Raw genomic sequence first — 24,046 nt, 5'->3', positions numbered from 1 at the left:
TACATACGGCTCTCCCCGTTCTTCAGCTCCGGGAAACGATCGCGACTATAAACAAATAGCTGCGCCGTCGTCCCGGATCGCTCCCCGACCGCTGCGTGTAGCGGGGGGGGGGGGGGGTCCCGATCGGACCCCCGACCCATGTCTAGGCAGGCACGTACAGGTACGTCGATGTGCCTGTCCGTGCCATTCTGCCAACGTGTATCTACATGCGGCGGTCGGGAAGTGGTTAAAGAATATTCCCTCCCTAATCATTTATTTTTTTAGATACTTACAGCTTCGCCATGCCCTACAAACTAAATTTTCAAATGCGACTGTTTCCCCCAACACCCCCACTGTACAAGATATAATATTGGGTACAAAACTCTCCAAATTAATCTCCAACCTATACTACACCATTCGTCTTCCTACAGTTACATCTTGCTATTTCCATAGCGATAATATACGTATTGGAAATGTATCTTTCTTGTTTGCATGCCTGACCAATTTTTTTTTCCACCTTTCTTTTCATATAATCTGAGAATTTATGGATCAATAGTTACTGTATATCACAGCATGATTGTTGATATATGAACTCCTGTACTATATTTATTCTTTGTAAGCACATTATGCAAATTACTTCTTTATGTTCTTCCATGACGATTTTACTGAATGGACCGTTAATTACTGAACAATGTGCCTTATTTTTCAATAAAGCTGCTTTTCAATGCCAAAAAAAAAAGCAAGTTTTCATATACAAGTTCAGACTTGCCAGTATCTGCCACAGCTCTGGCCTTAGAAAGTGCTTTATTATCCGAGCCACTGGTGGAACACATTAGGCAGAACTTGATACAAAGAACTTCCTACACCATGCAGAGAATACAATTCAATGAAATATCCATGTAGGGCTTTCATTTGCACATGCTGTGGATTCTAGATGGAATTGACAAATGTGAATAGCTGCAGACGCCACAGCTATCAATGACTTTTGTCACAGCCATCATTCACCTACAATGATCAATGGCTGTGCAGACTGTCACAAATAGCTGTGGCTGCCGACAGCATGTCATGGCATTGTGGAGGCTCCAGTAGCACATTTAAGCTCCAACCATAGGAAACCAAATTCTTACTGCTGAAATTTGCAAATTGAGGCCAACACTGCACTTGACTGGCCCGAGACTATCCATTACTAGAAGAATCTGGTCTGAATCTGCCAGCAGCAGATTAGCTTGCAGTCCTCTGTCTGAATTTGGAACTGTTCATAATTCCATCTGCCTTGACTAAGGCCCCTGTTCCAGCTGAAGAAAAACAGCCCTAACGCATTATGTGGCCACCACCATGCTTCACTGTGGGTATGGTGTTCTTTTGGTGTTGTGCAGTGTTTTTGCACCAAACATATCTTTTGAAATTATTGCCAAAAAGTTCAACCTTTGTTTCATCAGACCAGAACACATGTTTCCCCAAACGCTTTTAGGAGACTTCAGATGTGTCTGAAAAATGTATCCAAGCTTGGATGATTTTCTTCGTAAGAAAAGGCTTCCATCTTGCCACTCTACTCCATAGCAGACATATGAAGAATACAGGAGATTGTTGTCACATGTACCACACAGCCAGATATTCCTGCAGTACCTTTAATGTTTCTGTAGACCTCTTGGCAGCCTCCCTGACCAGTTTTCTTCTTGTCTTTGCATCAATTTTGGCAGAATGTCCAGTTCTTTGTAATGTCACCATGTGCCATATTTTCGCCACTGGATGATGACTGTGTTCCATGGTATATCTAATGCCTTAGAAATTCTTTTGTACCCTTCTCCTGACCGATACCTTTTTAACAATGAGATCCCTCTGATGCTTTGGAAGCTCTCTATAGCAGACCATGGCTTTTGCTGTAGGATGTGACCAAAATGTCAGGAAAGACCTACTAGAACAGCTGAACTTTATTTGGGGTTAATCAGAAGTACTTTAAATGATGGAAGGTGTGTACCGATTCCTATTTAACCCAAGTTTGAATACGATTGCTTAATTCTGAAGCCCACTACATCCCTAGTTATAAGAGGTGTGTACAAGTGTTATGCAACCACATTCTTTTAGTCTATTTTTACACCACCCCTCCCCCAAAGATTTCAGTTTGATTTTCAATTGAGCTGTAATTTATGTCACATTAAAAAAATTCTAAAAATATTATTTTTTTGTCTTTGTTACAATCACAGAAACCTGACATTAACAGGGGTGAGTAGACTTTTTATAGCTACTGTATATGCATGCAAGATAAGGAAATCTTCAACTGGGGGGGGTCATATCCTTCCTGATCCCCCAAAACGCAAATTGATTTTTCCCTGGATCCACTATCTATAAAAAAAAAAGTCAGTACCCAGTTATGTACATTAAGGAAACAATCCAGGCCTTTAAAATAATAATAATAAAAAAAAACAATCTGACTTGCCAGAACCACCTCTGGAGGTAGTCTATGCCACATCTCTTGCTGTGAAGAAGCCTTTCTGCATTTGGAGATTAAATCCCCCCCTCTAGACATAGAGTTCCCCCTTGTCCTCTCTGACCTTAAAAGTAAATAAACTCAAACACCAAGTACACAAGGAAAAATTAAGTTGCGCTACTTAATTTTTCCTTTTGTCTATTTATTGTGTGTATATCACAATTTTTGTTGCAGCTTTTTTATTATTATTTTTGTTTACTTAGTTAGGTAGCGCAGTTTCACATTTTTCTCACACTACATGGACAACTTCTGTATTTGTACAAGTTGATCATGTCTCACCTTAATCTCCTCTTCGAGAGAATAAATTCAGTTCCTCTAATATTTTCTCATAGCTGAGCTCCATTATGAGTTTGGTTGCCCTTCTCTACACTTTCCAAATGAGGTCTTACCAATATGTACAGGGGCAAAATGTTATATCTCTCTCAATACACAAAAGGACTTTGCTTGTTTTGGAATCCCCCCCTTCTGAAAATACGAGGTACCTGTCAATTCCAATAGCATTCAATACTAGAGATGCAAGTGGAATCAATGATTAAAAAAGGACACACTCACTTTTAATAAAGCATCCTTTTAGACCCCCAAATGCAGCATGTCATATTGAAAACATGCCCGTTTTCCTGCCCCAGCAATATTCACTGCGCAGCTCTGCCCCGAGCCACCTTTCCAGCAAAAACATTACCAGCTCCTTTTAGTGTCTACTTAGTGCAATGGCCCAATTCACATCTATGGGTAATCTACATTCAAGCAGAACATGGCTTACTCATAGGAACGAATAAGACTGCACTACCTATGGGTATTATGAAGAGGACAGCAAATCTATTTTTTTTTACCAGAAAAGGATGTGTGGCGTCAGGCAGGGCTGCAAAATGTTTAACTAAAAAGGAATGATAGATGGATCTATATCTCTCTATTATCTATGTGCACTTGTTCTTTAACCTTCACATATTTCTAAGCCCCTTCTATAACCATTAAGAAACACACAGAAACAGAAGTTTGAAAAACAAAACACAAATAAAACTTTATTTATAACATCGCATTACTTGAAGTTCTATGATCTGCAACAGTGTTTAAAGCAGGGGTCTCAAACTGGCGGACCTCCAGCTGTTGCAGAACTACAAGTCCCATGAGGCATTGTAAGGCTGACAGTTACAAGCATGACTCCCACAGGCAGAGTCGTGAAGGGACTTGTAGTTACGCAACAGCTAGGGGAGACGGCAGTTTGAGACACCTGGTTTAAAGCTTTAGGAAACAAGCTTTGAATACATGTCTCAAACTAATTTTTGGAATCAACAACAGCTGAACAAAATAAAGAGCCAGTCCATGAAGATATCAGTGGCACACTGCTAGCAAAATCCATGATCAGTATTCCTATGTCTAGCCCCTTGAGACATTTTTTGAAGACAAGCCAAAACGATATGCATAGTTGGCCACTGAGCAAGTTTTATTTTACAGGTTCTAAAAAAGTGAAATTATCTACAGCCATGCAAACTTACATCTGCCTCCTGCAGACACTCTAAATCAGGACAACTCATGTTCATTGCACAAGTAATTTAGATACAAAAAAAGGTTTCACTTTCATGTGGACAGGATATAAAAAGACATATGCTAGCCTACCAAAGTGAGACTTTAAAAAAAAAAAAAAGAACACAAACAAAAAAAGTGAAAAAGTTGTGGCAGGAGCGCCATAAATTCCAAGTGGTCATTTAGCCATTCCTTTCCGCACTTATGCTCCTCCTCGGGCTTCTGGATGGTGAACGACTGAAAATAAACATATATTATATATTAGAAGTTTTCAGATCCAGTTCTAAACTCATAACCAGGATTTAAACCCCATACAGACGGAAAATAAAATGGTTTAAGGTTTAAAATGTTATAGATTCTAATTACTTGTAAACCATAAATGAAAATTAAATATGATCGCATCAGACTCTACAACAAGGAAGCCCAACACAGCCTATACCCACCAAAACGTCCTCGACTGCCCCTAAAAATCAGTATACTAAAAACTCACTTTCCCCAAGTAATACCAAATGTGAAACAACGCCACATATCAAAATTTTAAAACAAATTATTCATGGGAAATGTTAAGATGTAAAAATACCAGGATCTGGCAATATATACCTTGCTCCTTTTGGAGAAACAGATCTTGACTTTGACCTACAGATAGAGAATAAAAATAAAACAGTCATTTGCATTCACAGCTTGTTTGGAGACCATGCCAAGTTAGTCTAGGGTTATAATTCAGTTTTAACCACACCCAGTTTTCCCTGCATTTTTAATCAATTTAAAATTATGTTCCCGGTACAAAGCTTTGTGGAAATTTCTAATCTTGAAAAAAAAAACGTTACATTATAATCTAATCTAGTAAAGTACCCAGGGTGTTCTGCAGCAATGGATGACCAAGTTCCTAAATCAGCAGTATATTATGCATATTGATTGTTACAACAGTACATTTCCAAGACAAACGGCTGGAAAAAGTACAGCTATTCTAGCCTGTATCGAAGTAAAATATCTTACCTGCTTCTGGGGCGTGCCACAGACCTCGGGCGTGACACAGATCTGGGGCGTGACACAGACCTGGATCTAGACCTTGACCTAGATCTGGGGGGGGGGGGGGGGGGGGGAGAGAGAAGAGAATTTAAAAACAAAACAAATAAAAATCACACACACACACTTTTAGTCTGATCAGTATTAGTTGGAGGTGATAAAGGCCATCTACCATTTGAGGGAAGGTCTTTCCATTCATTGGAAAAGGCACATAAGAGCAGTTCCATCCCCATGATCTCTTTGTGGCCACAAAAAAATAATCGGCACAGCGACTTGGAGGAGTTACACTATTGTGCAGAGCGATAAGTCTCTGCCCCCTTATGCAAATATAGGAGCATTGGGGGTTATTTACTAAAACTGGAGTGAGCAAAATGTAGTGCAACTATGCATAGAAACAAATTAGCTTCTAGGTTTTATTGCTAACTGAACAAGCTGAAGTTAGAAGCTGATTGGCTACCATGCACAGCTGAACCAGATTCTAAGTGTGCCAGTTTTAGTAAATAAACCCCAAAACGACAAAATTGAAGTCAAGAGAATCCTGAGTAGGTTCTACACTGTTTCTGCACAGTAGCTGGGAGACCATTATTAGTAAGCTATAATTTCACATGAGTTACGTACCGAGATCTTTTAACAGAAGGGGGAGATCGAGTTCTGCGTGGAGTTCCAGTTCTGGACCTACGCGGTGAAGGAGATCTTGACCTCCGGGGAGAACCAGACCTGGACCTACAGAAAGAAACAGAACATGAAAATATGAAAGTCTTGCAGTTATGTCTGCATTTTAACTATTCATTACAACCAATAAAGACTACAAGCTCTTACAAAATGCGGTGCGCTCCGGGACCCGATTGCCGCGATCGGTCACCGGAGCTGAAGAACAGGGAGGTGTGTGCAGTGATCGTCTGTTCCCTGATATAGGGAAAAGAATATGTATTGGCCTAAACTGAGGAATTTTTTTTTAGATTTTTGGGGGATATTTATTATAGCAAAAAGTAAAAAATATTCAATTTTGAAAAAAATTCTCGCTCTTTGTTTATAGCGCAAAAAATAAAAACCGTAGGTGATCAAATACCACCAAGGGGGGGGGGGGGAGAAACGCCAATTTTGTTTAGGAGCCACATCACGCTATTGTCAGTTAAATCGACGCAGCGCCGAATCGCAAAAAGGGCAAGGTCCTTAACCTGCATAATGGTCCGGGTCTTAAGTGGTTAAAAAAAAAAATCTCTCTCTCTCTCATATACACATATATACACACACACATATATATATATATAATATATATATAACTTTGACACCTGCACTCTTGTTGGTGAGGAATGGACACATTACAAGAGACCATGACAGTCAGCAGAAGCCAGTGAGCTGCCAGGGACATACAGTGCATCCAGGAAAGTATTCACAGCGCTTCACTTTCCACATTGTGTTACGTTACAGCCTTATTACAAAACAGATTAAATTCATTATTTTCCTCACAATGCTACAAATAACCCATAATGACAACATGAAAGAAGTTTAGACCTTCGCAAATTAAATATAAGACTGGGGAAAACAATAAAAATAAATCACAAGTATCCACAGCCATTGCACAATACGTTTTTCAAGCACCTTTGGCACCTAATACAGCCTCAAGTCTTTTTGGAGTATGATGCTATAGGCTTGGCATGCCTATTTTTGGGCAGTTTCTCTCATTCTTCTTTGCAGAACCTCTTAATCGCCATCAGGTTGGATGGGGAGCGTCAATGCACAGCAATGTTCAGAACTCTCCAGAGATGTTCAATCGGGTTTATGTCTGGGCCAATTAAGGACATTCAGAGTTGTCTCATAGCCACTCCTTTGTTATCTTGGATGTGTGCTTAGGGTTGCTATTCTGTTAAAAGATGAACCTTCGCCCCAGTCTGAAATGCTCTGGAGCAGGTTTTCATCAAGGATGTCTGAGTGGTGCCTGGTTTCCTCCAGACATGACACTTGCCATTCAGGCCAAAGAGTTTATTTGTTTCAGCAGACCAGAGAATTTTGTTTCTCATGGTTTGAGTCTTTCAGTCGCCGTTTGGCAAACTGCAGGTGGGTCGTCATGTGCTTTTTACTGAGGAGTGGCTTCTGTCTGGCTACTCTACCATACAGGTCTGATTGGTGGAGTGCTTCAGAGATGGTTGTTCTTCTGGAAGGTTCTTCTCACTCTGCAGAGAAATGCGGGAGCTCTGTCAGTGACCATCGGGTTCTACGTCACCTCCCTGACTAAGGCCCTTCTCTCCTGGTTGCTCAGTTTGGCCAGGCAGCACACACTAGAAAGGGTCCTTGGTGGTCCATTTACGGATGATGGTGGCCACTGTAATTGAGACATTCACGGTGCTGCAGAATTTTTTCTGCAACTTTCCCCAGATCTGTGCCCTAATACAATCCTGTCAGAGGTCTACAGACAATTCCTTGGGCTTCATGGCTTGGTTTGTGCTCTGACATGCACTGTTAACTGTGGGACCTTATACAGACAGGTGTGTGCCTTTCCAATTCATGTCCAGTCAACTGAATTTACCACAGGTGGACTCAAATCAAGTTGTAGAAACATCAACGATGATTAGTGGAAACAGGATGCACCTGAGCTCAATTTTGAGCATCATGGAAAAGGCTGTGAATACTGATGTACATGTGTTTTCAGTTTTAATAAATTTGCAAAGATTTCAAACAAACTTCTTTCACGTCCTTATAGGGTATTGTTTAGGGGGCGCAAAGCGGCTTTCTTCTGTATGGAATCGTGCCAAGAGTAGTTTAACACCATCTATGAAAACACTGGAAGACAAAGATAAACCCCCCCCCCCCCTCCCATATCAACCTGACCTAACTGAGCACTTCAAACGTTCTATTGTAAAGTACTGTACTGAATGAATGGGTGGTAGACATTAGATGAACGTACCTCCTACCACCACCACGGCTTCTGCTACGTGATCGGGAATATCTTCTTCCCCGAGATCTTGAGTGAGAGCGGGATCTAGACCTGAATATATTAAACGAACAAGTTATTTAATGGCTAAATTACAAAGAACAATGCAACTTAACCAGACATTGCCAATGTCTGGAAAAAAAATAAATAAAAATAAATAGGCAACCTATTTGCCTCGAATAGATCTACCCAGGAGAAAAAAAACTTGTTAAAAAAAAGGAATTCCATTTTCACATTAAAAGTAAATATTCTAAAATATAAAGACTAGAAGTGGTAGTTAAAATAAACCTTGCAAGTCTGCAGGTCGACCCTCTTTGGCCCAAGGTCTAGAAGATCTATACGGTCTAGAAGGATCTACCAGCCGATCGTTTCATCTACTGTAGGTCTTCCAATCTAACGACGATCAAACTGACAGCCATATGAGCCAGATGAGGCTTGATTGACGCATGAAGGTTTTTTCTAGATGGGAATGTGGTCAATCTGCAGTTCTTTTCTAAACCGGAGGGGAGCCCCAATTGTAAGGCAATACTGTATTACTTTGATACGGCGATCACAGTAGATCTTAGATTTCATGACCTCTACAGAATCATAAAGGTGGATCTAGATGTAGATGGTTTGAGGGGATCTGGCCTCTTATGCTGATCACCTCAAGGTCTAGCAGAATCATAATGTCGGATTTGCAAGGCGCCTCAGTATGAAATCTTAAGGCTCGTGACATTCTGAATCAAGGCGACTGACTCAAACGAAGAAACCTGTAAGGTTTTGACCAGGTGATTATTAATATAATTGAACAATTCAAAAAGTAAAACAAGCCAAATGTACCAGAACAGAAAAGCAGCAGCCCACCATTCTAACACAGTTTTCAGTTGTGCCACAGATTTAAGGCCACAGCAGATACTGAGAAATACTAACCCAATATTAAAAACTATCATTTACTATATTATTCTGAGGGCTTCCTCTGAACCTCCCGTAAGCTGCAAGAGCATGCAACAAGGCTTCCGTTTAACCTGTCAAACATACAGTTTTAGGGCAAGAGACAGAACTGCCAAAATTATAAACTAAGGAAAAATCAGACCATAGAATTCCTGTTGATCAGATATCACCCCCCCCCCCCCCCCCCCCCCAGGATAAATAGGATCACATAATTTAGAGACTATAACAGAAAATATAGTAAAGCGTAGGTCTGTCAGTACTGCCCAGTCATATATGTTTGACACATTTTATTTTAAGCAACTAGGTAAATTTAATACTACAGCAAAAGAGCTATACCCTAAAGTATTACAGCCTGCATCATCATCTAGTCTAATGGGCAGTCAGATAATTGATTACATTTATTCACTTAAGGACTGCTGCTTTAAAACAACCACAGCAAAAATAAAAAATAAGTACTTGTTGAGCGAGTCGGATTACAGCCAGCCAAGATGAACTGTACCTGCTCCTTCTACGCCTGCTGTACCTTTGACAGTCGTATGCATAGTGCCCCTTTTCACCGCATTCATAACATCTGTCACTTGGATCAAATGGCCTTCGCGCTGGCGGCCTGTCATAGCGGGAACGACGCGGCATGCCGGTTGACAGTTCTACCCTTACTCTTGAGCCACAGATAACCCTGTATCCAGAGGGAGAAAAAAAAAAAACACACACACACACACACACATTACTACAAATTACCACAGCATACATTTTATCCACGATTATCAAGCCTTAACAGGATATAACATTTTTGAGTGGTGAACGCCATTACAGTCCCCCTATTGTTCTGTGGTTTCATTATCCATCCCCTACATCACCAAAGGGCACACTAAAAACCATAACAGAAAAATGGCAGTGTAGCAACAGACCAGGCATTTGGCACTCATAAGCATGCTGTATACTAAATATACAGCAGAACGTGTCTGGAACCTGACAATTCAGCAGTGCAGGTGAGGCCTTACTTTCAGGCCTCATGCACACTGGATGTTTTTACAGCAGCTGTTTTTGCCAGTAGACGTTTTTTTCTACAGTCAATGAACTCTCCATCATGTTATCCTATATGTCCATGCACACATAGGCTGTTAGCAGTTTTGAAGCCTAAAAAAGAGAAAAGAAAGGAGGGCGCACTGACCTAGTGTATTACCGTATAAAAGGGTTTTAATACATATATTAAAACAATGGTTATACTCACAAAAATTAGTTGTAAACAGCGCTTGACAGACAATACAACTGGTACACAGCAACGCCAGAAGAACGGTGACAACACGGATCGGGTGGTATCAAACCGGCGATATGGCTGATGCGTTTCAGGGGCGAACCCCTTTCCTCAGAGCCTCGGTGACAGTTGTATTGTCTGCCAAGTGCTGTTTACAACTCATTTTTGTGAGTATAACCATTGTTTTAATATGTAATAAAACCCTTTTATACGGTAATACAACACTAGGTCAGTGCGCCCTCCTTTCTTTTTTAGCCTTATGAATTCCCATGATTCTGAGGGCGGCTGCAAGACTGTTGAATAAACCCTGCAATTGGACCACGTTACCCTATAGCAGGAGATACCAAAGCGCAGGAGAATTTTTTGTCTGCTATTGTTAGCAGTTTTGGGCAGTGGCAATTTTGAGCAGAAAAAAAATATAAAAATAAAATAGTGGGTTCTGAGAGACGTTTTTCCAGCTGTAAAAATGCTCTAATGCTGATAAATGCTCAAAAACATCACTCACCAGCATTTAACGTTTTTGATCCATTGGAAAAAAAAAAAAAAAAAAAAAAAAACACCCCAACACGAAAAAACACTATTGAAAAAAGGTAGAAAAACTCACTGCGAAGCTACTAGCATTTTTATAATGTTATTTTAACGTCCAGTGTGCGTGAGGCCTTAAAGCGTAGGGGCGGGACTCTATACCAGAAAGTTGTGCAAATACCCGTTTTATACAGGTATCTGCACCCCCTCCTCCCTGAAAAGTGTCAAATGGGGGGGGGTTCCAAAAAGTAGAGGTTCACTTTTGGGTGAACCTTCGCTTTAATGACAGTCACTGTACCATCAAATCAGTTGCTATGGGCACAACTTTTTTTCCCTCTCTAGGTTTCTACACCAGCTCTGACATGCAGGGTATTTTCAGAACATAAAAGACTTTCAAAAGTTCAACATACTTTCCGTCTAAGCCACGCACTGCATCTTCAGCATCTCTTGTGTCTTCAAATTCAACAAAAGCAAATCCTGGAGGGTTTCTTGCAATCCAAACTGTACGCAGAGGACCGTAGTAACTAAAAGCTCTCTCCAACTCGCCTTTGCCAGCACCAGTACCAAGATTACCCACGTAGACTTTTGCGTCTAAGAATAGAAAATAGACAGTAAACCTAATAGCAAATAATGGGAAAAAAAAAAAAATATATCATCAAATCATTGATGAAGGAAGCATATAGAAAGACAAAACCTAACATATGCAGACTACATACTAGGCAAGATTTTTTTTAACTATGCAATATTCCCCAACTGCATGAAAACTCATCCCATAGGCTGCTTTCGCACTGAGGCGCTAGAACACTAAAAATAGCACCTCTCCTTTCACACTGGAGCATTGCGCTGGCAGGGTGGTACATCTTTGCAGTGCTGTAGGAGGATCCTAAAGCGCCCCTACCCATTGAAATCAATGGGCAACACAGCCAAACCGCAGCATCGGTGACGCCCACAGCTGCTCAGTGTGAAAGCAGCCCAACAGCCCACCATAAAAAAAAAAAAAAAGTTATTGACAATGATGACCTTTATTCCAATCCTGGACCACAAATAGTATAGGCTGAGCACAATTAAAATAGTTTCCATGTCAACAAATTTTTCACAAGTTGGGCAAATTCAAAGCAAACATCCATTCAAAGAATGGATGGGCAGACAGACGTTGCTTGCATTGTTCTCCCTAGGCCCCTAGCTTTTCTTTGGCTAGCAAAAGAAAAGTGTGTGTGTGTGTGTGTGTGTGTGTGTGTGTGTGTGTGTGTAATATATATATATATATATATATATATTTTTTTTTTTTTAAACACACACACACACGACTTTAGTTTTTTGCCCATCATACTTACCTAGGTGAATGCTGCATTTGTCCCCTGGCGTGCTGAGAACCGAGACATCGAACACCGCCGATGGTTCGGTTCTCTCAGCTCCCCAAGCAGAGAGCTGCTGTCTGTCAGCAGAGTCCTGCGGGGTCGGCCTCTTCACACCACTGTGTTTTGAAATCTCCGGCATGCAGGATCTTTCAAAACTGGACCAAACACCGTCCCCCATTGAAATTAAGCCATAGCAAGAATGGGCCTGCATTTTTTGTCGCTAGCTCAAGTTTTATGTTGCATGCTGGGTAACCGGCACCCAGAAAACGCTTTAAAAAAACACACATGCATTTGTAAAACACAGCGGCCTAATATAGAAAACCAATGTAGACATCGTATAACTGGGAAGCTGCAATAATAAAGGTGTACAAAGCTCCCGCCAAATTGATAATCCCATCAGAAAAAATCATAAATCTCCGACCCATGGGGGTGCTGCATGTATCGCGGGAGTCCTGGCGCCATGCTATGCGTTATAGCAAAGATGGCGGCAGCGACCCAGTGATCGCACACAGGACCAGAGAAAGAGATTAGCGCGCTCAGTAAACACGAGGTAACACGGAGCCCGCTCTACTCGGCCGGTGAGGACACAATAGAGGTGATGGGCCCAACACGCCCCTCTTCATGTACGATACAAACCTCTCCAAGAGATGACTGGAGATTTCCCCCCTCTCACAGCAATACACCGCCCGAATCGCTACACCGAGCACGTGACTAGCGCGCCTCACAAAATGGCCGCTGCAGGCCACACATGCCTTGGAAGCGCCTGCCTGGCAACACAGCTCCATGCACCACATTCAACACAATGGCGTCCCTAAAGCACGCTCCGTCACACAGCGACGTGTACTTACCACCACTGTACCTCCCGTACCGCGACATCAGTCCTCCCGAAGGCTCTCCTGCAACAACCCTTATAAGAGCTGGAATATGGCGGAGCGCCTGCTCGTTTCTTATAAGAGCTACAACAGCCTGCAAAAGTACCTGGCTCCCATTGGCTAAAAGCGTGTTACGCAAGTCTTAGGAACGCCCACATTCAAGAAGAGTGGGTGGATAGGGCAGTAGCCTAGGGACGCTCCGCCCCTTTTGTGTGTGTATGCGTGTGGTGTCTATGGCGCTCGATGGACACACAATGAATGCAGAGCTTCACCGATACTAAGCACACGCCATTCATAAACCGTCACATTTCATTGTACTAATAACCGGAACCTAGAAGCGCTACATAGAATGTAAAACTTTCTAGTTACATATAAGAGGCATAGTCAGGTCTACAAGCTGGCGCTAAGACAATGTTACATGGAAAGTACAGTAATACTTCGGTTTAACAGTAACACGCTATACAAGCAATTACAAAAAAAATTGTCTTGATATACGAGCAGTATTTATACTCTAAAAACAAAAGTACTCACAATGTTAAGGAGTCTAGTGTTGACCCGTGGAAAGCTGATGTGTATATGTGAAGTAAAGCTGTTGGAGACACTCCCAGCTGGGTGGGGCGGGTGTAACGTGCGTGCGGAGCACCAGGAAGTGATGTCAACAGTTCCTGAGCGTCTCGAGTTCTCCAGGAAGTGCTGGAAGCCACCATACACCCCCCTCAACTTCTGGCCACATGTAGTGCTGTGTATACACATACAGGCAGTCCCCGAGTTATGAACACTGGAGAACGACCTTAATGTCGGCTGCTTGTGCTCCACGCTGGTCCTGGATACCTCAGAGCAGCGCCAGAAACATCCCACATTGCAGTGCTACATGTATTGCATAGCCAGAAGCACCCAGAACATTCCATATCCCTGCGCAGGCGGAAGTTACACTTACAAATGAAGTGTTCTGACTTACACACAAATTCCACTTACGATCAAACCTACATGGATGAGCTCCAGACTCCTTAACATCCTTTTTTTTGTTACATTAACCTCTTGGTGCCCGCGCTATAGACAAAAGACGTCTACAGCCAGAGCTTTTTTTCTCAGAAAATAGGTGCAGGAACTCAACCATGACCCCGTTCAGATTTCACAAACAGTAGAAGGGTCTTAAAGGGGCATTAAATACCAGGATTGCATAACATAGAGAGTGCAGAGTTCAGGGGGTTACACACAGAGTGCAGAGCTGTCACTTGTAAACACAGAAACCAGACTTCTGTGTTTACAAGTGATTGTGGTGAGGAGGCACCAAAGGGTCTGAGCCAAAGGTGGTGGAACTGAGTTCCACCAAGTTCCCCCTGAAAAAAAGCCCTGTCTACAGCGCATCGCTTCCTGCCAGGTGGACGTCCATGGGCGTTCTGGGTGGATGTCCATGAGCGTTCTGCTTACTTCGGGGAAAAGCCGTGCCTGCCGATGCGCGTGCCTGGCGGCCGCAATGTCTACCATGTGCCCACGATCGGCAGTCAAAGAGACAGGGACGTGGATCTCTGTGTCTAAACACAGAGATTCACGTCCTGTCAGGGAGAGGAGACCGATGCTGTGTCCCTTGTACATAGGGACACAGATGGTCTCCTCCCCCCCACAGTAAGAATCACTCCCAGGGAACACATTTAACCCCTTCCTCGCCCCCTAGTGTTAACCCCTTCCCCGCCAGTCACATTTATACAGTAATCAGTGCATATTTATAGCACTGTTCGCTGTATAAATGTCAATGGTCACAAAATAGTGTCAAAAGTGTCCGCCGCAATATCGCAGCCGCAAAAATCGCAGATCGCCGCCATTACTAGTAAAAAATAAAAAGTCATAATTCTATCCCCTATTTTGTAGCCGCTATAACTCTTGCGCAAACCAATCACTATATGCTTATTGCGATTTTTTTTTTATGGCGGGGGCATCTACTGAGGTGTCGATCCCTTTTGGGTCCCACAAGCCAACCTGCATTGCTAAGGTGTTTCCTTACGCAATTTATTTTGATACGTTTATAGACAAAGCATGGCGGTCCGTTAACCCTTTGAGGAGAGTCTCCTCAAAAAATGGACATCTCCCCCAGTTGTGGACCCCCCGGGATCCAGGTTAAACAAGGTAACCACAATTCCAGTAGAGGGGACCCCTGTCTTTAAGGACCCTGCAGATAGGAGGACTGAGGCGGTGGCCCGGTCCATGTTAACGGTGCTGGGGTCAGCATTGCAGCCAGTATTGGCCACAGCCCTGGTGTCACAGACACTTACAGAATGGGTAAAGTTGTTGCACCATGAGTTGGAGAGGCAACAGGCTTCCACGGTCTGCGTGGAACTGGCTGACCAGTTGGTGCATGGCCTTAAGTATGTCTGCGATGCAGCCTTGGATTCAGTATCTGCTGTGTTGCTACGTCGCCTGATTTGGCTAAAATGCTGGTCCGCGGACCAGACTTCCAAGAAGGCTCTGGCGGATTTGGCCTTCCAGGGAGTGAGGCTATTTGGAGCTTCGCTGGATGACATTAAGAATGTCACTGGGGGTAAGAGCATGCTGCTCCCACAATCCAGAAAGGGTAAGGAGCCGCGCCGTAGGCCAGGGCCCTCCATTTCCGCTCAGAAGCGTATTTTCGTCAGTCTGAGCGCGCAGGTAAGCGCTCCCAGGCCGACAAAGGGCCAGCTGAAGGACAAAAGCGTCCCTGGGTTCGCAAGCCAAACAAGCCTGCCACAGCATGAAGGTTTGCCCCCACCCGACTCTCGGGTGGGGGGTCGCCTTCGCGAGTTTGCAGCTCGATGGACCTCCCTGCTTTCCGACCGGTCGGTTCAGGCTCGTCGAAAACACCCTGTTTGGGGCAGTGCAGGACCTGCTGAGGTGCGGGGTGATAGTACCTGTGCCGCTGCCGGAAAGGATTTAGGGATTCTACTCCAATCTGTTTGTAGTCCCAAAGAAGGACAGGGTCCGTCCGATCCTGTCAGGGCCCTCAACACCTTTGTAAAAGCACAAAAGTTCAGGGTGGAGTCAGTCCGCCCTGTGGTCGCTGCACTCCATCCGGAGGATTTTCTGGCGTTCTTGGACATCAAGGACGCATATTTGCATGTCCCCATATATGTCAGGCATCCGATTTCTGCGCTTTGCAGTCAGGGATGATCACTACCAATCTGTGGCTCTCCCCTTTGGCCTGGCGTCGGCACCAAGGTGCTTGCCCCGATTCTTGCTCTGCCGAGACAGCGAGGAATCGCTATTGTGGGCTACCTGAACGACCTCCTTCTCAGAGCCGCTTCAGACTCAGAATTAGAAGAGGATGTGGTGATTGCCAGTCAGACCCTTCAAGACTTTGGTTGGGTACTGAACCTCCAGAAGTCAGTGTTGGTGCAGACTCAGCACCTCTGGAATACCTGGGCTTAATTCTGGACTCCTCAGAGGTGAGAGTTTTTCTCCCCTTGGAAAGGTTGCAGACTCTTCGGACTGTGGTGAAGCTGTTGGCATCCTGCAGGTGGTCGTCACTGCGATTCTGCATGCGAGTCCTGGGTCTCATGGTGTCCACCTTCGAGGCGGTACCGTATGCTCAATTCCACACTCAAGTCTTGCAAAGGGAGATCCTGTCCAAATGGGACAAGTCTCCGTTGACCCTGGATTGTCAAATCCGGGTGAGTCAGCTAGTCAGGGTTTCCCTGGTCTGTTGGCTGAGATCTCTGACTCTTCAGTCCGAGAAGTCGTTCCTTCACTTTCGCTGTACGGTGATCACGAGGGACGCCAGCCTGACCGGCTTGGGGGGTGTTTGGGGCGTACAGTCGACACAGGGTCGCTGGACGCAGGAAGAATCCCACGTGCCGATCAATGTGCTGGAACTTCGGACGATATGGCTGTGCCTCTCCACATGGTCACAGAAACTTAAGGGATGTCCGGTCAGGATCAAGTCAGACAACGCCACAGCGGTGGCATATGTCAACCATCAAGGAAGAACAAGAAGCTCGGCTGCAGCATTGGAGGTCGCTCACATCCTGCAGTGGGCTGAGCGTGCTGGCTCTATCAGCCGTGTACAATCCGGGCGAAGAAAACTGGCAAGCGGACTACATAAGTCGCCAGATGCTGGACCAAGGAGAATGGACGCTACACCCGGATGTGTTTCGGCTACTTTGCCAGGGATAGGGCACGCCAGACGTGAATCTCCTGGCTTCTCGACTCAATCGGAAGGTATGCATGTACTGATAAGATAACAGAGGAAAGTTCAGGAGCAGTTGAAAAAAATGCCCAACTGCTCCTAAATGTCCGTTTACCAGCAGCAGTGTACATGAGGCCTAAAGAAGCTTTTTTTATGCCTGTATGCATGAGGCCTTAGATACCTGTGGTAGATCTTGCTCTAAAACCTCTCATACCAGGATAGAAACAATTGGCAGCTTCATAAATAATGTGTGTGTGTTTTTCCCTCTTTTTTTAAAGGTCCCACTAGCATCGCTAAAACACTGCAAAATGACTGGCGCTTTAGCACTGCTTCAGTGTAAAAGGGGTCTAATGGAGACACGCTTAGACAGCAGCTTTTTCGATCAGATGAGAGGGTAGTGTTAGGCCTTGGTACACATGATCGGATTTTCCGTGGACAAAAAGCATAGGACTTTTGTCCGTAGGGTGTTGGCTGTGAACTTGTAAATGGCAAAGAATTGTTGGCCAACAAACATGAAACTACATGGTTTTTCAGCTTTTTAGTGCCACCCTTTGGGCAACTTCTGCTAATGTTGTCTGATGGTTAGCATTGGTTTGGAGCATGCGTTTGTACTTTGGATTTTTGTACACATTTGTTGTCGGAAAATTCCCGTCGGGAAATCCGATCGTTTGTATGGACCTTTAGAGGCACTCACCGTTTTATCTGCACTTTACCAAAGCTGGCCATAGATGGATAGAAAGATTTTGTTTGCATTTACTATTTGATTTTGGAGTTAATGGACTTTACCTCATGAAAACAACATTTTACTGTTAGAAATTTTCCAACCTGCTCCCTTGAAATTTTCTCGGCTCTGCTGATGAAAACAAACATTGATTTGACCCACTAATGATTAGGAACATTTATAAACTTTTTTTAGAACCTTATTTTCCCAAGAATTTTTATTTAAAATTCTACCAATCTATGACCAGTTTTACAAATTGAAGCTGAATTCTGGCTAACACTTTATAAGCAGTTACAGCAAACATCTTTTAGCCCATTTGGGATGAGTGTCCGTTCACATACGGTACCACAAATACGTCCTGCGCATGCGTTTCTGTATGCACAGTGCAGTACAGTGCAGGGAAAAAAAAAGCAGCACGTTGTACTTTGGTTTTCTGAAACTGAAACGCACTGGAATGCACTGCACTGGTGTGTACTATGCCATTGGAACCCAAATAACCTACTTTCCATGCCTTTTTGAAAAAAAAAAAAAAAAAAGCACTGCATGTGGTATGCCCTAAATTTTTTAAATAAAATAATAAAATCCAACCACTGTAAGCATTCCTGTCAGCAGTAACCCTGTAACTGCCACTTTTGCTTGACAGTTTGTTCTGTTAGAAAGTTCGAGCAATAACAGACTGCGCTCTTTCACACGTGAATTCCGTTTTTTCTCCGGCAATGTTCATATGAAAAACACAGAGCAATTAATTTCTATGAGCTTGTGGATGATCACCTATATACACTTGTGTCCACTCAGGTCAGTTATTTATTTATTAAGCCTGGGTTTACACTGATGCAATGCAGGAACCAGTACTATTACAGCGCTGTTTCCGGCATCGCTCCTCTCCCACAGACTTGTGTGAACTGCTGCGGGTGTGATTAACAAAGTTAATGAAACCACAAGTTTTGTTCACAGATCGCAGTGCGAACTCGCACAGGAATCGGATCGCATAGGTGAGAACACCCATGCGATCCGATTCTAGTGTTGGGAGAAACAAGTCCCTGCACTATTTTCTGTGCGAATATAATGCGATCAGAGATCGCATGTTATCGCACCTGCGCAGGTGCGAATCACATGCAATATGAGATCGCAGCAGTGTGAACCCGGGCTAAACGGAACAAAGTTGCATCCTTTTCCATTTGGTGGATCTGAACACACATATTTGGGGAGTACTGCCACCAAAGACAACACATTCAAGTAAATAGGACTGCATCACAACCGTCTGCAATGCAGGGGTTAAAACAAGCAGTGAGGCAACACATTTTCCCCTCACTGCCTGTCAAAGATCGACATGAGTTCAGTGACTCTGAACAAGCACGCATATCTGGAAAGTCCGGACTCCTGATTTGCATACATGCTCCACATCTCAAAAAGTACAGATGTCTTTTATCCAGCATGACAGCCAACTCCTTTACTTTATTACAAGTGTTCTGGAAAAGGACAACTTCACTTTTGGCTGTTCTTTAGGCCGGGTTCACACCTATGAGAATTGGTTGCGGCTTAAACCACATCCAAATCGCATAACATAAAATACATTGATTTCAATGAGGCTGGTTCACATATGTGCGATGCATTCGCACTGCCCATTACCCAAAAAACGTGTGCGTTTTTCAGGCATTGTAGTGCGGCTCAGGTGCGAATTCAGGCCCATTATCTTCTATGGGCACGCATCTGATTCGCAAATGTGTTGCGTTCTGAACAGGAATCATGAGGGGGAACTCCACACCAAAGTCCGGCCGGTAAGGAAAGGGGGTGGGGACAAGCGAGCGCCCCCCCCCCTTCTGAACCATACCAGGCCACATTCCCTCAACATGGGGGGGGGGGGGGGGGGGACTTTGGGGAAGGGGGCCCCCCCCCACCCCAAAGCACCCTGTCCCCATGTTGATGAGGACAGGGCCTCTTCCCGACAACCCTGGCCGTTGGTTGTCGGGGTCTGCAGGCAGGAGGCTTATCGGAATCCGGGAGCCCCCCTTAATAAGGGGGCCCCCCACCCTATGTGAATGAGTATGGGATACATCATACCCCTACCCATTCACCTGGTGGAAGAAAAATGGCAAAAAAATAACACTACACAGGTTTTTTAAGTAATTTATTATTAGGCAGCTCTGGGCCTCTTCTCCCGTTCTCCGGGGGCCTTCTCCGCGCTCTCCAGTTCTCCTCCCGCTCTCCGGTGCTTTCTACCTTCCGCCGGGCACCACCGCTATCTTCTTGCAGCTCTTTTACTAGCGGGGGCCCGGTCTTCCTCTTCGCCTTTATGAGATGTTGACTCGACGCTTCCTCCCGCTGTAATGCCGGTTGCACGTCGCGCAATGATTTATATGGGCATGGTCACCGGGTGACGCCCCGTATGACCTCACAGTCCCATCATTCCCTGGGACTGTGAGGTCATACGGGGGCGTGGTCACCGGGTGGCATCACCTGGTGACCACGCCCCATGCCTATAAAAAATCAATGCGCACAGTGCGACCGGCATTACGACGGGAGGCAGCGTCGAGTCAACATCTCAAGAAGAGAAGAGGGAAGAAGGCGACGAGGAAGACCGGGCCCCCGCTAGTAAAAGAGCTGCAAGAAGATAACGGTGGTGCCCGGCAGAAGGAAGAAAGCACCGGAGAGCGCGGAGAAGCCACCAGAGAGCAGGAGAAGAGGCCGGAGAGTCGCAAGAGACCCCCGAAGTCGGAAGATGACCTCCGGATCTGCCTAATAAATTACTTTAAAAACCTGTGGTGTTTTTTTATTGACATTTTTCTTCCACCAGGTGAATGTGTAGGGGTACGATGTACCCCATACTCATTCACATAGGGTGAGGGTCCCGGATTCTGATAAGCCCCCCGCCCGCAGACCAGAACAACCAACGGCCAGGGTTGTCAGGAAGAGGCCCTGTCCTCATCAACATGGGGACAGGGTGCTTTGGGGTGGGGTGGCCGCAGGGCGCCCCCTGCCCCAAAGCACCCATCCCCCATGTTGAGGGCATACGGCCTTGGTACGCTTCAGGATTTTAGGGGGAACCCCACACCGTTTTTTCGGCATAGGGGTTTCCGTTAAAATCCATACCAGACCTAAGGGCCTGGTATGCGCATGGAGGGGAACCAATGTCTGTTTTCTATTTAAAATTTGGCGTGGAGTTCTCCCTCACGATAACAGTGGCGAGACCTCCCTCCCCTTTCCAAGGTCATCTGGATCCGCTGAACAGCTGATTGAAAACTTGGCAAAGAGAACGGAGCTCAAAAACGCAACGCACAAGTGTGAAGCCGGCCTTAGGGATTGTTGCATCAAATCACTTTTCGGAGGGCATTTGACAGGCATCTGGGAGGCGATAGGTCACCTGATTTTTTTATTTTTTTTGCATCTGCTCACTGTTGTCCAGAAACGCAGGTGTGAATGTGGCCTAAGGCCCGGTTCACAATGGTGTGATGTCAGAGATCGGATGTGATTCGCAATGCGATTTCAGCCATAAAGATCGTATGGCTGAGTTTGCATCAAACTTGCACAGGCCCCTTTTTTTTGTCTGCAGCAGAATTGGATTGCATGCGATCTGATTCCTGTCCGAGTTTGCAGATCGCACTGTGATCTGCAAACTGTTTTGGGGGTGTCATTAACTTTTATCTGACACTCCCAGCAGTTCGCATAGGGCAGTGTGAACTGCCACCGGGACACATGTGATGCGCAGGGTTCACGCATTGCAGCAGTGTGAACCAGCCCTCATATTTTGTTCTGGGCGATCAATTGTTTCATCAAATCCAGTCGTAACAAAATCTAAATCAACCGGAAAGAAAGTTATAGCTATTCGATAGTTTGCAGATTTAAGCGTTTTGACTAAATTGCACATCAATCAATTCAAAGCGTGTCACCACTATACAGTAAGCCTAGGTTCACTCTGCAGCTGAACTCACAATTTCATACCTGCATGTCAGTCCGATTTCAGAGACATCTGTGCGGGTTCCTGCACAGATGTCTATTGAAATCGCACCCCGAAGTCGCCAAAAGTAGCGCAGGAACAACTTTTAGGAATCGGTGTGGCGCCCCAAAATCGGCGTTGCACCAATTCGGTCACTGCTATTGCCGGCAATAGCCGACGATTTGGCATGCGATTTGACATGTCAAATCGGCCCAATGTGAACGTAGGCTAAATGTTACAATATGATTATTCAATCTTTGTACAATCCGCTTCAGATTTACCAAAATTGTGTAATAGGAGAACCTACCTAATTTATCCAATCAACCTATATCTACTCAGGCAGGCCCTTGAGCTACAAGTGGTAGGTCTAAACAAGATCATGCAAAGATATGCAGCGAGTTTAAAAATACAGTAGTTAATGTATGAAAACAATATGATTTGTTCACACTGGTCTGATGCGGGAAACCCTGCAATTCCTGTGCAAGTTCCCACATCACACCTGAATCACACCTGAATCACGCTGACATCTGCAAACCGATGCGGGTGTCAATGTAAAGTTAATGACGCCTCCAAATCGGTTCGCAGTGCCAACTGTTAAATGGTACAGGAATTGGGTGTTCACCATAGGGTCCTGCACCATTTTGGTGCGAATTCGATGCGATTTCAGCCATAGTTTGCCTAGCTAAATTTACATTGCATTTGATGTGCACGGCAATGCAGTGCGAATCCAATGCGATGTCTGGCATCGCACTATTGTGAATCCAGCCTAAGGGGTCTATTTACAGCAGCTGCGATGCAATAGGATGGCTGATGCGCTTATTGGGGCGCACGCGCAATGCACTGTTCACTTTTTTTAAACAAACTTTATTGAAATGTCACACAGTGATACTTCATTAGGTATTATTGGCCACGGCGTGCTGTGATGCGGTGGATTGCTTCGCACTGCGCTCTAAAAAATAATATTTTTCTCGTCGTGGTGGGACTGCGATTTAATAGCTGCCCAATGCAGTGGCGGTTCGTCCATAGAGGGCGCTGCCCCCTCTGGCTCTCACCGCCACTGAGTCTAATAACGTAGATTCATGCATTGCACGAATCTATGTTATTATCGCCGCTGTTCAGATGGTCGGCGCTCATGTCCGGCCATCTGAATAACGGCAGCTGGTTGGTTGTACGGAAGTGCCTATCAGAGCCAACGGCTCTGATAGGCTTTCCGAGTACAGCCCTCGGGTCCCGGAAGCTTATACAAGGAACGCACTAGGGATGCGCTCCTTGGATAAGACTGACAGGCGTCTCAGCCAATCAGGTTGGCCGATTATGGCTACCGGTAACCTGATTGGCTGAGACGCCTGTCAGTCATTGAGGGCGGTAGAACACATCGAGGGACGTGGATGGCTGACTCCAGTAAAGGTAAGTGCCGGGCGGGGGGGGAAAGGGGCACTTTACAGGGCACAGTCAGTGACATTAATGGGCACAGTGGCGACAATAGGCACAGTGGCATGAACGGGCACATCGGCGACGAAGGGCACAGTCAGTGACATCAATGGGCACAGTGGCTACAATGGGGACAATTAAAGCGCATAGTGACATCAACAGTGGTGACAATTAAAGGGCACAGTGGTGACAATTAAAGGGCACAGCGTTGACATAAAGGGCACAACGGTGACATAAAGGGCACAGCAGCGACAATTAAAGGGCACAGTGGTGACAATTAAAGGGCACAGCGGTGACAATTAAAGGGCATAGTGGTGACAATTGATGGCACAGTGGCTGTGTTTGATGGCATGGCACAGTGGCTGCGTTTGATGGCATGGCACAGTGGTGACAATTGATGGCACAGTGGCTGCGTTTGATGGCATGGCACAGTGGTGACAATTGATGGCACAGTGGCTGCGTTTGATGGCATGGCACAGTGGCTGCGTTTGATGGCATGGCACAGTGGTGACAATTGATGGCACAGTGGCTGCGTTTGATGGCATGGCACAGTGGTGACAATTGATGGCATAGTGGCTGCATTTGATGGGCACAGTGAGGCTGCAATTTTTTTTTTCCGTTTGCGCCCCCCCCCCAAAAAAATTTTAAGCACCAGCCGCCACTGGCCAGTGTGAACGGACCCCAACACCTGAAAATACAAAAGAAGCCGGGGCTGCCCGTCTGACCTCCCCCTCAGCCTGAAGGTATTTGAAATGGTCTCACATTTAGAAAATACTTACATATACAGATTTACTTGTTATAGAAAGACATAAAAGATGCTTTGTATCCCAGAACAATGACTTTGGGATTAGAAGGGCCAATCCGCATTCCGCACACAGTCAGCTCCGTACAGGAAATGTTCTTTTACTAGGAAGC

The 24,046-nt window shown here is 44.9% G+C and overlaps 1 protein-coding gene across 5 annotated transcripts; it reads right to left on the bottom strand.

The window, feature by feature from the left end:
* Positions 1-3,459: 3,459 nt before the first annotated feature.
* Positions 3,460-24,043, bottom strand: SRSF7 (serine and arginine rich splicing factor 7). 5 transcript variants are annotated; one of them, XM_040350774.1, is made up of 8 exons: positions 23,911-24,043; positions 11,070-11,276; positions 9,379-9,555; positions 7,920-8,000; positions 5,633-5,737; positions 4,985-5,068; positions 4,589-4,624; positions 3,460-4,225 (listed from the first exon to the last, which is right to left on the bottom strand). In XM_040350774.1, coding segments are annotated over exons 1-8 (747 nt in total). In that variant the 5' UTR covers positions 23,913-24,043; the 3' UTR covers positions 3,460-4,170. The 5 variants fall into 5 exon arrangements, with proteins under 5 accessions (XP_040206708.1, XP_040206704.1, XP_040206706.1 ...); XM_040350770.1 differs by lacking the exon at positions 23,911-24,043 and adding an exon at positions 13,421-13,611; XM_040350772.1 differs by lacking the exon at positions 23,911-24,043 and adding an exon at positions 13,421-13,611 and having other exon boundaries at positions 9,403-9,555.
* Positions 24,044-24,046: the final 3 nt, after the last annotated feature.

Source organism: Rana temporaria, chromosome 4 (genome assembly GCF_905171775.1).
Source record: "Rana temporaria chromosome 4, aRanTem1.1, whole genome shotgun sequence".
Classification (NCBI taxonomy): Eukaryota; Metazoa; Chordata; class Amphibia; order Anura; family Ranidae; genus Rana; species Rana temporaria.
This window is presented reverse-complemented; position numbering and strand designations above follow the sequence as displayed.

Excerpts from the sequence above, each read along its gene's own strand:
- SRSF7 (XM_040350770.1), bottom strand. The coding sequence starts at position 13,596 with ATGGTGGCTTCCAGCACTTCCTGGAGAACTCGAGACGCTCAGGAACTG. Across the intron at positions 9,556-11,069 it reads GTGCGTGGCTTAGACGGAAA|GGTTATCTGTGGCTCAAGAG; the intron begins GTATGTTGAACT and ends CTCTGGATACAG. Across the intron at positions 4,625-4,984 it reads GTGGCACGCCCCAGAAGCAG|GTCAAAGTCAAGATCTGTTT; the intron begins GTAAGATATTTT and ends CTCTATCTGTAG.